Below are 14351 nucleotides of genomic sequence, written 5' to 3'. Positions count from 1 at the left end.
CCCCGTGTGGGGGAGGGGGGAGAGAAATCCCATGGCAAAGGTCTGGGTCAAAGAATTACCATGTGAGTTCTTGAGCACCAAAGACCCTCTGGGCAAAATTTACCAAAGATCTGACATAAATTGGATTTTTATAAGTAAATCCCCTTCAACTGTTGCACACGGTCACACATGTAAAGCTAACAAAAAATTTTTTGTTGCTATTGTATGAGCTTTAGAAAAAAAAAATATTTGTGGAATACTTACTCAGTATACTTAGACACATGCACAAAAAATACTGTTCATTTACCTATTAAAACTTCACAGGAAATTCAACATAGTATGAACTATAGCTAATTTTAAGATTTTCTGAGTCACACACGTAATGCTGTATTAAAAATTTTATAAAAAATTTTAGAATTGTACTACAAAAATAAAATTGCCACCCAAAACCTCTTACATATCTTCTGTTAGTCCAGTAGAAACTGCTAAGAAACATTTTTAAAACATCATATTGTTATTAGCAACAAAATGGTGTCAAAAAGTCACACACGTAACGCTGGAACGGCCCTTATGCATCATTTGTAGTTGAGGTTGGCAAAAAAACGCGTAACTAGATCCTGAAAAAATTGGTGTTAGTTGTGACACCCTGGGGATACAGGCATGTACATTCATTTATTATGACATTTGAAAGAGAAAAAAAAATAAGATTGGATTTCATACATGTCTTTCTTTTATAATTAAACTGTAAAACATGTTAAGTCTAAACTTACTTTAAATTTCAATGTAATTTAGCATTGCTAAAAGAATCCGACTCCACATGATCATCTTAGTTAAACCTTAAATCACTAAAATAATTCCATTAAGTGTGAATAATATTCTGTTGATAAATTTAAGAATGGCTAGCATAACATTTAAAAAAATTGAAATTTGATCATTCAAAAAAAAAAAAAAATCTTATTACTATTACTTATGATTGATTTTTACACTTTATAGATACAATTATGCCTCCTCTTTTTACTTTTTAATCATATTCATCTTTTCATGTTTCATTAATTTCTTTCTTAAGGTTCCCAGAAAGTAAGGAAATCTTTATTTTTATGTGTTGCTTTTTTGTAGAATTGGCTTAAAAAGTTGTAAACATCTATATATTAGCTGAAATTATGTTTTAAATGCATTATCCTGAACTATTTATTTGATTTCTTGAATCAAATTGTTAATTTTTGTTTGTTTCATGTTTTATTCCTTTAAGTTAGACTACCTCATTAAATTATTTGATCTGAAACACATTAAATGTTGCAATTTTTAAATTATTGTTGATGATAAAAGTAGCAATTATTCAATATTATTAACGTAGCCTTTAAATTTAATGAAAGAACAGTCTAAGCTCGCTAGATTCCTATTCAGCCCTATTTCAAATGTGCGGATGGATAATTCTTTCATTGCAAATGAATTTCTAATATTATCCGACAAATATCAATTTAAAATTTTTAAAATTACTTTTGTTTTTTGAATATATATATGTGATATAGTTATAAATGCAAATAAAATACATTTTTATATCTATGAATTTAAAATCAGTGTATAGTAGCACATATTATACATTTTATTTTATTGAGATAATTATATGTAAATTAATTGTATTACTTCAATTAATTTAAGAAATGAAATCTTTATATTTATAATTAATTTTATGCTTTATATTTTAATGTATTGTTTAGTTTATAACACAATATTTTGTTTATTTTATAGGAGGCCAACAGGTTCTCAGACTAAAGTTCCAATGCATGCGGGAGAAACACGTTCTCTGAATCCTGATCACATAGGCGGCTACCGATTAGCAAATGCTACGTTCAGTGGCATGGAATCTAAATTTGGTCTTTTCCTCCCAAAGTTTAGGACGCCCATTGAAAATAAATTATAAATAAATAAACAAATTAAAATTTTAGTCTGTATAAATCTAATAGTTTTTAGAATCCATCAAATACTGCTTTCAACAATTTAGGAATGCTTTATTACGAGCAATTTAGAGATTGTATATCTTTCGGAAGTTTCAGAGTTTTAACTTGAAAAGTGAGTAACAAGTGTTCTCCTCTTAACTTGCGAGAGGGAGAAAGAGACGGAGATGGTTGAAAAAAGCTGGATGTTTCAAATCGGTTTTTGCCTTGGCTGAAAAATTCTTAATCCTGCAAACATAAAAATAGATTTGCAAATGACTTTTGCTGGCTAAGCTACAACATATGATGGCTATAGATTACTTGTAAATAAATTTATTTTTGTGATTTTCATAATTGCGTTGACAAAGCTGAAATGTGAGGAGCTCTTGCTTTCCTACAAGAGATCACAACTGCTTGGAAAATGTAAAAAGAATATTTCAGCTAATGATGTTGGGGTGTTGTAAAGTTTTGTACAAGAAGCTTTGCCTGCGAAGTTACAAGTCTCAAGAAAAGAAAACATCCTAAATATTCAATGAATGCTCTTGTTGAAGAAAGTTGTATTATAGAGTTGTTTGGAATGTTTTGTTGTATGAGGTGATAACTTATCATATTTTCACCTAGACAATTGAAATTTTGCTCAAAAATAATGCATATTTAGTTTTGATAATAATTCTGTTTAAGATAATACATATGCTTAGACTGGATTGTAAGAACAAATTTCGAAAAGTGGTTGAAAGTTAATCTTTAGAAATTTCACTTTTCAGTTATTTAAATGTTTATGTTGGAACTTGAAAACTTTTTTCCTAATTGCGATGATTTTTCTCTAATATACTTAGTTAGAAACCTAAAATTAAGAATCCTTAAAATCTTAAATTTATTCCTAAATATTAATTTTTATTTGAAGTTTTGAGATCAACTGGGAAGATGGATTAGTATTGCTATTAGTATTGCTATTTTATTAATTAATATTGAATTAAAATATTTTTTAACATCATATCTTTCGTTGAAAAGTGATTTTGAATTTTTACTCTGCATTACTAAAAATGTAACATTTGACACGGTTCATGCGTAATCAAGTAAAATACACACAGAACACTATTTTTTTCATAAATTTTGACACTAAAAATGTTCTTAATTCTATAGATAATATTAAAGAGGCAAATCACTCTATAAAAATTATTTAAAAAACCTTTTAAAATATATTTTATACTATCATTTCATATTTTAAAATCAATTATATGATTGAAAAATTTCCAAGCTTTGTTTTAAATTCAATTTCTGCTTGACTAACTATTGTCATATTATAAACAAATTATTCTTTATATTAAAATGTAATGCCATCTCCGTAGCCTTTTGATGATTATTATTTTTTTAACTATACATATAACACATTAGCATTGAGTTTTAAGCTGAATGTGGCAGCAAGTGAATTATTCTTTTGACTAATGGCTTGAAACTTATATGAATTATTCCAATTGTGAAGTGGGTATTTCTCACTGGAATAAATACCAATCTCCATTTTGAAAAGCTCATGTGGAGGTAACAAATGTTAAAGGAAAACGATAGCCGTTTTGTTCTTATAAAAGTGCTATAATAGAATAACTATGAAACATTATTTGAAGTTAGTGCAATTCCTATTAAAAAGAATCGGCCAGTTTTGTAGCTTTAATTAAATGCAGTTTTTCTCAAATTAATATAAATTGAATTAATCCAGTAAAAGAATGTAAATATTTTGAATTGTTTATTTAAATGCCGAGAGATTCTTGTTCTTGGAAACTTGAATTATTCTTTAAAAGATAATGAGTATACTAATTGATAACACGAGAATTTTCCTTAATTTGTCACAACCCTTTATTTAGCAACTGCATTTTAATTTATTATGTCACTTGTATGTAAAAGAAATAGAATAAAAAAATAGGTTACATTAAACAAGAATAATCTTAGTCTTAAATCTTTACTATAAATTTAGTTTTTGTCTTATTCTCCAAGTTGAAGTTTGAAACATCAGTTATGGGTCATGATAAAATGAAACTCCTACTTTGCTTATGTTTCTTGTATTTTTGATCTGTTAAATCATTTACAAACTATGTATGTTACGATTTCAGTGTCTGAACTAAAAATAGTCAAAGTCTTTATATTTTCTTCTCCTCTTCCCTGAAATTAATTTTCGTATTCAGCAAATAAACTAAATTGCTACTACCCAAATCAAAGCACAATTTCGTGACTTTTTAGAAATACCTTATTTCAAAGAAAGGTATTGATTCAAGTTATGGTTCTGTAATTCAATATAAATAGCGAGACATGTAAAGTGCAAATAAGATGTTATTTGCAGATAACCAGCACTAAACTGACAATGTGTGCAAATCAGTTTTTTTTCCCCCCAATTCCAGAGATATCTTTATAAATGCTGCTTTTGCAGATTCAAAGCTAAGTTAATACTTTGTATAAAATGCCTGCATTAAGACATTTGATTTTTTTTTTTAAACAACTGAGATTTTAAAATCTTTTTATATTATATGAGTAAAAAATTACAGCTCCTACTTCCTAGACATCTCACCTAAACATTCCACTGGAGGAATATCAAATACTTCTATTTATTCTACTCATCTGCTTAAAATAATGTAAATGAAACATTCATTAAATTATTCATTTTAGATCTACTTTCTATTGGTAAATAGTGCAGTCAGAAGCCTGGAAGCATCATTACCAATTAGATTTAAAGTATTGATTATGTACTTTGCGGTCTTAGGAGTAAATGTAAAAAGGTTTTGCTTAAACATTCTCTTTATAGTCATGAAAAAATCATTTTAAAATTCTTACAGTAAGTTTATTAATCTAACTTTTAAATAATATGGTTTGTTTACATCCTGAAAAAACTAACTGTAAAGTCTAATTTATTACACTGATTTATCAAATTTTTATTGAGCACCTTTTAAACCGTTAACTTTTTTAACGATAATAAATATGCTATTTGTGTAATAATCTTCAACTGTATTTTGAAATTAAATGAATTATCAACAGCTAACTGTTTGTCCGAACGTTAGCTGAATGTGTCTCTCAAAAAGTATTAGTATCAAAAAGTTCATAGCTCATTTCTACCAGGAGATGCTGCATAAAAACTTTAATGAAAGATATTTCTGTAAATTCTCGATTAATCATAAAAACTTTGTTACAAAATAAATAAAATTATACATTGTTATCAAGTTCTTACAACATTTTCAAATGTTTAGTTAACTTTTCAAATAATTTTTCAGGGAAATTCGAAAGACTTTTACTGACCCTGATTTAATTATAAAAAAAAATATATTATTTCTGGGGGGGGGGGGGGTATGGTGAATTTCTAATGTGTAAAGCATGCTATTGCATAATTATTGTGTTCCATGAAGTAAATGTATTTTTAATACTAAAAGCAAAAACCTTTCAAAATCCTTATGAAATTTATTCACTGCATAAGTGTCAGCTATCTACAAATGTTGCATTAATTTTTCATTATAATGTTGATATTATTAAAAAATATATATGCACACTGTACAATCAACTACTTAAAAAATAAATTGTTACTTTGTTTTTAATTGTTTTATTGCAATTCTTAAATCTAGTCAAGAAGTACTTCGAGCTAAAATGATTACTTTAAATAAATTAGCCATTCTTGCTTTTTTAATACCTTTCAACATAGTAATCAATACTTGTATAATATCTGTAAAAATCTCATTAAATATAATTTTTACATATTTGGTTGTCTTTAATAAATATAATTCCCTGAAAATACCTTGTAATTAACACCTTATTAAACTTACAATTGGCTTATTCCATGTCAAATCAACCAAAAGATTTTTTTTTTCAACCTGACCATTTTAGATTTTCAAAAAAACTTTCATTAACTCTTTGCCATCTTATACAGTAAAACCCCTCTAATGCAGAGACTAAAGGGATGATTTTTTTTTTTGTCTGCAATAGAGGGGTGTCCGCAGAACAGAGGCTTAATAATATTGTTTGCCTTGGAAACAGGGAATCTATTAATTGATTTCTTTTTTGCTGATAATTACAGTAAATGCCAATTTTTTTACTTAAAAATCAATTTCATGGAAAATACCAGTGATAAAATTTATTAAATCTGCAATTTTATTTTAAACTAATGTTTAATTATTAATTTTAAAACTAATCTGGTTAAGATGTCTCTCCAGCAATGAGGACACTTTGTCGACAGTCCTGAAGGTGATGTGATAACGACATTCAACTGTATTAGGAAGACCTGTTTGATGATCTATGTAATCAATTAAAAATGGTTGTAAGAAATAACCAAATTGATCACCAAAGGTAGCTATCAGAGCCAGGACTTAATTTCTAACAAAATAAAAAAAAAAGACAGGAGACCTATGCATTGACGTACTTAGCACCCCCCCCCCCCCCCCCGGGAAAATTTTCAAATTTGTGGTCTTAAAAATGCATTTTAGCTTTACATTTTTCAAAAACTTGCAATTTCACTTTAGGTGTCACCCTCCAGGGGTCCTCTTCGTAGCAACGGCACTGGACTAATGATCTTCAGAACTTATTTTAATGCTGATAAAGCCTGAATTAGTCCAAAATGTAAAAACTTAATTGTAATTAAGACGGATGAGATTTTTCACGCTTTCTCTGTCAGCTTTAAAAACCTTTCCTCCTCTTTTTGCCTTTTTCAGGTCTCATTACACTCCTGTTTTTCTGAAAAAATTCTGATTATTTAAAATTTTCGGTTCTCGTTTATTTATTCTTTCTGTTTTTCCCTCTCGAATCTTTATGCTCCACGATATTTGCAAAAAACATATGTTTGGAAAACATGCCAGCGGCATCAAACACGTGCATCGCCGAAAATTGCACGTCTTGAGATTTCAATCTTTTTGCATCTTGCAAATATTTCAATCACTTTTAATGTTGGTAGGTTTTTACCATATGCTACCTTATATCTTCTTATTTTATTCATTATTTCAATAATAATTTTATTTCTTAAATTTATTTTTGAAAAAATGCTGAAGTCTATCAACAAAATGTGAACAGCATGCGAACAACAAAGCTCCCACAGTCTCTGGCAGGGTTTTTTTTTTTTTTGTTTTTATTTTTAAGAAAGTGTACAAAATATTTATGGTGAATCGCAAATAGCTTAGGTATTACAGTGTGTTAGAATTTTTCTGGAATTCATGCTTAAATGAGGCAACTGCAAGTTGTTCGTATGATCCTGAAATAGTATTATGAAGTTTTTAAAACAAACTTTTGAGTTCCAATGCAAGGAAAAAGTTTAACCAATTATTTATACATAGTTATTCATTTATTTTCCAATTCTTGCTATGGAAAGTATGCTCTATCATATAAGGAAAACTTAGATTTTTCACTCTGTAATTTTTTACTTACAAATTTCATTTTAAAATTTAGGTTCCCATTTTCAACAAAATAAATTCAAATGTTTTTAATTAAAAAATATATTTTTCTGCAAAAAATATGAAACATTGACTCTTGAATTTTTGACTATCGTGGCTTCTAGGGCTGTTTTGGTGCAATTTTAGATATTATCCCTTTTCTGCATTATTTTGCAAAATTTTTTTGCTCTTTGATCGCTCTCATCCCTGTTAAGAAGAAAATGCAAATTATTACCCAATGACCGCAGAAAGTTAAAAAGGCAGTTTGTTCTCTTCTATAATTAGGCAGGGTCATACAAGTTGATAAATTACCTGGATCATCAAAAGCATTTAGTTACGTTAAGACACAACTAGCCGACGTTACGTAAGATTTTAACTATTACTGATAAAGTGCACAAAACTATAAGGTATGAATCTATTAGAATTTAAATTAATGAAGTTATTAGAAAAAAGTGATTTTACGTGCACGCCATAGCCAATGAGCTAACTTTCAAAAAGTTATAAAACATCTGAGCAAAAACACGGGATTTGATGTATACTGTATTTGATTTTCACTAGTTAAGCATTAAAGAGGGTGAATTCAAATGGGCCCATTTTTAGTTTTAAAAAATGGGCTTTTTGGGTATTTTCAAATTTGGTTTCTTAAACTGTATTGAAGGATTACAATAATATATGACATGAAAGATGAAACTACAATATAAGGGCTTCAAACTGCCATCTCTGTTTAATAATTTTTAATAGAAAGCTTTTTTTTTTCATCGGGAGAAAAAATCGTACAATCAATAAAATGCTGTTTTTCAACACAATTTTTTCCGTTAAATCAATAAACCCAACTAAATTTTCAAAACCGATTGTCTGTATGGTATATCATACCTTAATTAATTGTAGGAAAAAGAGTTATTCAAATACAGGGGTAGAAGTGATCGACTTGTCACATATAGGACATTTTCCACAAAAAATATAGGACAAATATAGGACACATTATTCGAATAATTTTGCTTCAAACAAAATTACAACTTACATCTGAAATGACTTTCCTGTAGTTGAAAGAATATTTTTTGAAAAAACAGTGTACTTTATAGACTAAATAACTAAACAAAATTTGAACAAAGATAATTTTATTATTTTTTCTTCACTCATGACCCAAGAACTAATTCCACTGTTCTTTGATTTTATATCTAAACTGAACCCTTTACCACTTGTATTAAGAACAAACAGAGCTTAAGAAGGATCCTTATGACGTTTTTCAGAGTTTTCTTTATGCTTGAATGTTTCAGCATGCTGCCTCAATTGCGAAAATCCACTATCGCTTATGAGCACTGAATAGTTGCAAAAATGGCAAAATGCAGAAAAAATAATCTTTTCCTTTAGTGCACCATGCACCAAAATTTGTACTATTAATGTCCTCCTGGTTCAACCACTCCATACCAAATTTTGTTAAGCGATGCGATTTCGCCATTATAATTCCACATATTACAACAAACTATGTTTTAACATCATAAAGAACTAACATTCTACAATCGCAAAATGCACTGAACACAAAAACATACGAACGGAAACCATGATGGAAAACAAAACAAATGGCTGTTGCCCAAACGCAAAATTTTAAAACCAACTTCTGATTTAGTTCTTGAAACTCCACCCCACTATAATGATGTCACATTGCTGTAGCCAATGAGCGAAGATGCCTGTTGCAGGATTTAATCAGTTTTGTTTTTTAATTTGAAATTCGTTTGGGGACGTACTTTCAGCTATATTTCAGCGAAAAATCCGATGTCACAAAGTTGATTTACTGTTCTTTTTAAAAGATAGATAGGGTAAAAAACAGGAATATAGGAAATATAGGACATTTTCAAAAAATATAGGAAATATAGGACGGTTTTGATGCTTTTTTTGAAAATATAGGAAATATAGGATATATAGGACTACTTCGACCCCTGCAAATAGGTTAATTTTTTCTCAAAATGGCCTGTTTTGTGCAGAATTTCAAAACCTATAACTGAAGAAAAATTGCTATATCCTTTTGGGATATTTCCATATGCCCCAAAGTTGTGACTGTTATAATTTTTTTTAAAAATCTAATGGTCATATGACATTTTTCACATGCCTGCCTTATTTGAAATGGAATGACCCTGTAACAGCTGATCACTGCAAAATCTTCATTATGAAAACTGTTGGATGCAATCACTAAAGCACATTAAAAATGATATTTTTTGTTTCAAATTTTTCAAAGGACATTATCTTTAAAAAAAAAATTCAATTTGATTTTGGGTACAAGCATTTCATGCAATATTATTTTTACCATTCTCTATACAGCTTTAAATTGCACATTTTGATTATTATTTATTTCAATTTGCTCACTGTTCTTTAGAATGTAATTTTCTGCATATTTATGTGCTGAATTAATGGGTGACTCTTCTTCAAAAAAAACTTTCTTTAAGGTAGATTTATATTTTTTGAAACCCAGTGGCCTAGTGGTTGCACTCTAGGTTTTCATGTCACAGACCAGTGTTTGGTTTGTGCATGCTTTACCTTTCTTCCCTCCAGTGGGTCGATAAAATGAGTAACAAACATGCTTGGGGTTTGGCTGACCACCTAACTGGAACATTTAACTTCGCAACCCAGAGCCTGCCGTCACGAAAACTGAGATGCCCCCCCCCCCCATGAGCTTTAGTTCAGTAGTTTATTTGTTATGTTCTTTTTTTAAATAAAATTCTGAAAAATTTTTAGCATACCAGATTACCTTAACAGTTTTTAATCTAATCACACACATAGAATGGCATCAAGCACCAGAAATTCATAAAAATGCACACACACAATGTTTAAAGACTTCTCAAAATAGAAGTCTTAAAAAAAAAAACATACAGAATAAACAAAATATATTTATGAGGGTATGAAGTCCATTTACAAATGCTGTCGTTGTTGCATTTTACATTTAAAATGAAAATTATGCCTTCAAAGCACAAAATTGTTGAAAGACTGATAGAATATGATGATCTATGTCACTCGTGAATAACAATGATTCAAGTGTGTCTACATATTTAAATACTTGTTCATAATGCTGAAAAAAAAGGCAATGTTAGTAAAATGAGAATTAAAGAAAAATATGTAATACAAAATACCTTTTTTTAAACATAGCATTTAGAATTATAAATAGATTAGCAAAGAGTTGCTGATATATATACAGATACAAGTTGCTTGCATGCATGCATAAAAATGTTTATAATTAAACAAATAAAATAAAATACCAGAAATAATTGTACGACATTTTTTTTTTTTTAATTTTACTATTGAAAAAGAGGAAACAAGTTATAATCCAAATAATATCATGACAATAATAAAATTTAAAAAAAAAAATTGTTGTAGGCAACTACACTCTTTGTAAGAAAAATTTAAAAACTTGAATTCTACTTTCCTAAAGGTTTATCCAAAAAGTCAATTTTTTCCTAACTTCCAAGCTTATATGATGAAGATGAATGATTTACTGTGATATAATATTTTAGTAATAGATAATACTAATTTACTAAGTTTTTAACTAGTTGCTGTTTAACATGATAGATAAACAATAATATCAAGGTTAAAACTGCTACACATAAAAAACTTGTTTAATATTGTCTTTTATAAAAATAAAAAAAAATCATTACCCACTTAGGCAGTTAAGTGGGATCAGCTTTGTCAGTCCATTGACTAGTTTTCTACAAAAATCTAGCAAGTGAAAATAATTGTAGTTTACCATTACCTCCGATTGCATGGCAAATTACACGCTACCAAACAAAACCCAATAAATTTCTCTATATTATAGAAATTTCCCAACAATAAATTTCCACTGTGATTTTGAAGTGATTTTTTTTTTTAATTTCAGTAATTTCATTTTTTAACAATATTTTTTAGCATACACAAAATATTTACTATTTACAGTATTTCAGCTTGGAGTTTATCCTATGTTTATCACTAAATTAAATAGTTAATGCACTATATAAGCATGCATCAACTCATATATACATTTGAAGAAATTACTTTGAGGGACAAAATGGGGGGGGGGGGAGGTTCTATCTGTTTAGTGTTCCTTATTAGAGGTTCACTGTATTTCTCAAAATTTTTAATGCTATTCAATATATTTGTCAATGTAAAAATTAGTATATAACCTTAAGTGCATTAAATGAACATACTTAATTTTAAGAAATTAAAAGTTACAGTAAATATAAACACATTTTGTATTTGTTAACTAGAGAGAGAGAGAGAGAGAAAGGTTACAATTAAAAAAAATTGAAATTATATACCTGGAAAAATACTTCTTGTAGTCTTCCTAAAGTAGATTTGAACCAATAACTATTAAAATCTATCCCTTCAGCTTCACACCGAGCAATATGCTCTGTCAATAACATAATAAACCTCTAAAAATTAAAAGAAAAAACTTCATATAAAAGCAATATTGAACAATTTACAAGAACGCAAAAATATTTTCAACATTTTCAGAATAATTTCAAAAACCTTCAAGATGTTTACTTTGCATTTTCTGCAATTTGGTTTTGTTGTTTCAGCTACAAAATATATTTCAGCTTCAAAGACATTTTTCCTGGAGACTTTTTGAACTCCATATATTTTTTTAATTTTAAGCCTTTTTTCTTCATACTTTTTGAATTGTTAATTGAATATTCCAAGAATTATAAGCAACCCTAAATAGTCAGCATTTCACGATACATTAGAAAATCAGGGGGGGGGGGATTCAAAGTTATTCTTAGCTTATTTCGTTAAAAAAATTTATATTCTTTAACACAAGAATTTAAAAATAAAATATAACTATAGACTTCTGCAATTCCAGTTACTACAATATTTCCACACATGCAGGGGCTGCAGTGAAAAAATCAAAAAGACGGGAATTTTTCAGACAAAGCATAGAATAAAAAATTAAATTTTATTAAAATGCAAGTATTTCTAAATAAATGACTACATCAACGGCTTAATGACATATGTAACTATTATGTTGCTATGAACATTGATTTGGTAACAGGGTTGTCATAACTCAATGTCTAGATCTGTCACGGATGCACAGAATCAGAGCTCTAAAGATTCAGTTGTCGATTAAAAAAGATAGTTGGTGAGTTTGATGGACAGTATTGAGGAAACTAAGACAGAGCATTTCAACATATGGGTGTCAAAATGAAATAGAATAAAGAAAATACGAGAAATCGAAAACTAAAGATCAAAAACAGTGAGAAAAGAGACTGGGAAAGAAAGGGCAAAAGTCATAAAATGCCCGAAACAAATCAACATATTATACAAAGCACAGATTAGTAAAAGGAAATTGAAATAAATAAAAAAATAAAATTTAAATTTGTTTGTGAGAAATCAAAAGCTTTTGCAATCAAGAACTGCAGCCAAGTGTTCACTCTATGTTTCTAAAAGTTATGCCATTGCACAAATTTCAGTCTACCTTTTAATATTTTTTATTTGTTTTAAATCCTCATAAAAATAATAGCCAATGATTGAGTAACCCGCTTGTTTCAACAATGAATGAAGCTTGCGCCACAGTATGATAATGTGATAATATGTTTTGGTAATATTTAACATACAGGGAAAGGTTTTATTGTGACAAGTGTGTTAACAGTTTTACTGGTAAGACTGTGCCATTTCAGGGGAATAAAGAAACAAAAAAGCGGTCAACTACTGTTTGACCACGGATTGTATGTAATTTGGCAATCTGCCAAGTAAAGATGATTCCATCTGAATGAATCTAGCAGGGGAGAAGAGAAAATAGCGATGGGATTTTGATGCATGCGTTTTATAATGTCACTAGTGCCTTATTCATTTATTGCATTTTCAAAAAAAAATAAGGGGAAACAAAAATAGTTACCACGGAAACAACAAAAAGAAAAGAAAATATTTTCATTTCTTTCAGGAACTTAGAAGCAAAATGGTAAGCTCAAAACTTTGTTGTGAATAAATAAATCGATTTTTGCTGTGAGAATATAGATCAAATATACTTTAGATTTAAAAAATGTTGCTGTGAGGAAATTTTAATTTTTACAAAACTAAGGCTAAATAATAAAGAGGTAAAAGTGCACATATGAAACAAACTAACTAATATCCCTATAAACTAATAGATACGTCCATTTCCGCCTATAAACCGGATATTAGACTTTCCATGTAACCGATGGTCAGACAGTATGAATGCTATCTACTGGAGTTTAGGGTTAAAATGTCAACTATCAAAATATCACCAAACAGGCAATTGCTTCATAAAATGTAGAAGAAGAGAAGCAATATTCACCCATCATACCTTGACGGCCGACTTCCTAGTTCATTTTATGTTCATCTTTTACAACTACGAAAGTACAGAAGAGCATTATATACAATATTTTGCAGAATGTGCTAACACCAAACAATACGAAAAACGAATTCACCACTAAATGGAACTCAGAATCAGTGATATAGCTTTTTCTATGCCTAGAAGATCAAGATTAGATCGCTAAAACATGTAACACAAACCTGAAAAATAATGAGAAACAAATTTTTGAGTTCACTCTGTGCAGATTCTAATTTTTCTTCCATTTCCTCAACCATTTCTTCTGAAGGCCTTACATGATTGGAATCTTCTTCATCGTCATCATCATCTTCTTCCATTGCATCGTCCTACAGTTAAAAAAAATATTATCATGTTGAAAAGTTGAAAGGACCAGGCACAATCCTTTTCTTTACTTTTTAATGAGACTTATAAATGGCAGAACCAATCACAATAAGTGATATAACTAGTTTATTTTTATTTTTCTTAAATTAAATACTTATGCATTTTAAAAGAAAAATAAGACAATGCTCTTTCTTTCATTCGTAAATTTGTAAGAAGCTAAATTATGTAGCAAAATAACTGCAAACATGATGAAAAAGTAAAATAATTTATGTAATGTGCAAAAAATAACTTTCCTGAAAAAAGTTACAGTACAAAGTTCTTTTTGTCTTTTTTTTTATGAAACATATCTAATGCTTATTATCAAATTTATTTTATATAAAAGTTAATAGTTTTTAATCAGTTACTCTCCTCATTAACCTT

General features: G+C 28.7%; 2 protein-coding genes across 3 annotated transcripts in view; one reads left to right on the top strand and one right to left on the bottom strand.

Moving 5' to 3' along the window:
* Nucleotides 1-4046, top strand: part of LOC129223448 (calcium-binding mitochondrial carrier protein Aralar1-like) — a 76781-nt gene extending 72735 nt beyond the window's left edge. The window contains 1 exon segment of the mRNA XM_054858065.1: nucleotides 1729-4046. Within this exon segment, the coding sequence (XP_054714040.1) occupies nucleotides 1729-1900 (172 nt within the window). The 3' untranslated portion in view covers nucleotides 1901-4046.
* A 6126-nt stretch (nucleotides 4047-10172) lies between these two features.
* LOC129221932 (nuclear cap-binding protein subunit 1-like) overlaps nucleotides 10173-14351 on the bottom strand; it is a 31611-nt gene continuing 27432 nt past the window's right edge. For both annotated transcript variants that reach the window (XM_054856315.1, XM_054856316.1), the window contains 3 exons: nucleotides 13793-13936; nucleotides 11584-11697; nucleotides 10173-10364 (listed from right to left, as the gene is read on the bottom strand). In XM_054856315.1, the coding sequence (XP_054712290.1) occupies nucleotides 10251-10364; nucleotides 11584-11697; nucleotides 13793-13936 (372 nt within the window). In that variant the 3' untranslated portion in view covers nucleotides 10173-10250. The remainder of the gene's footprint in view (nucleotides 10365-11583; nucleotides 11698-13792; nucleotides 13937-14351) is intronic.

This window comes from Uloborus diversus, chromosome 5, assembly GCF_026930045.1.
Source record: "Uloborus diversus isolate 005 chromosome 5, Udiv.v.3.1, whole genome shotgun sequence".
Lineage (NCBI taxonomy): Eukaryota > Metazoa > Arthropoda > Arachnida > Araneae > Uloboridae > Uloborus > Uloborus diversus.
Note: the sequence above shows the minus strand (reverse complement) of the source record. Positions and strands in the feature narration are given on the sequence as shown.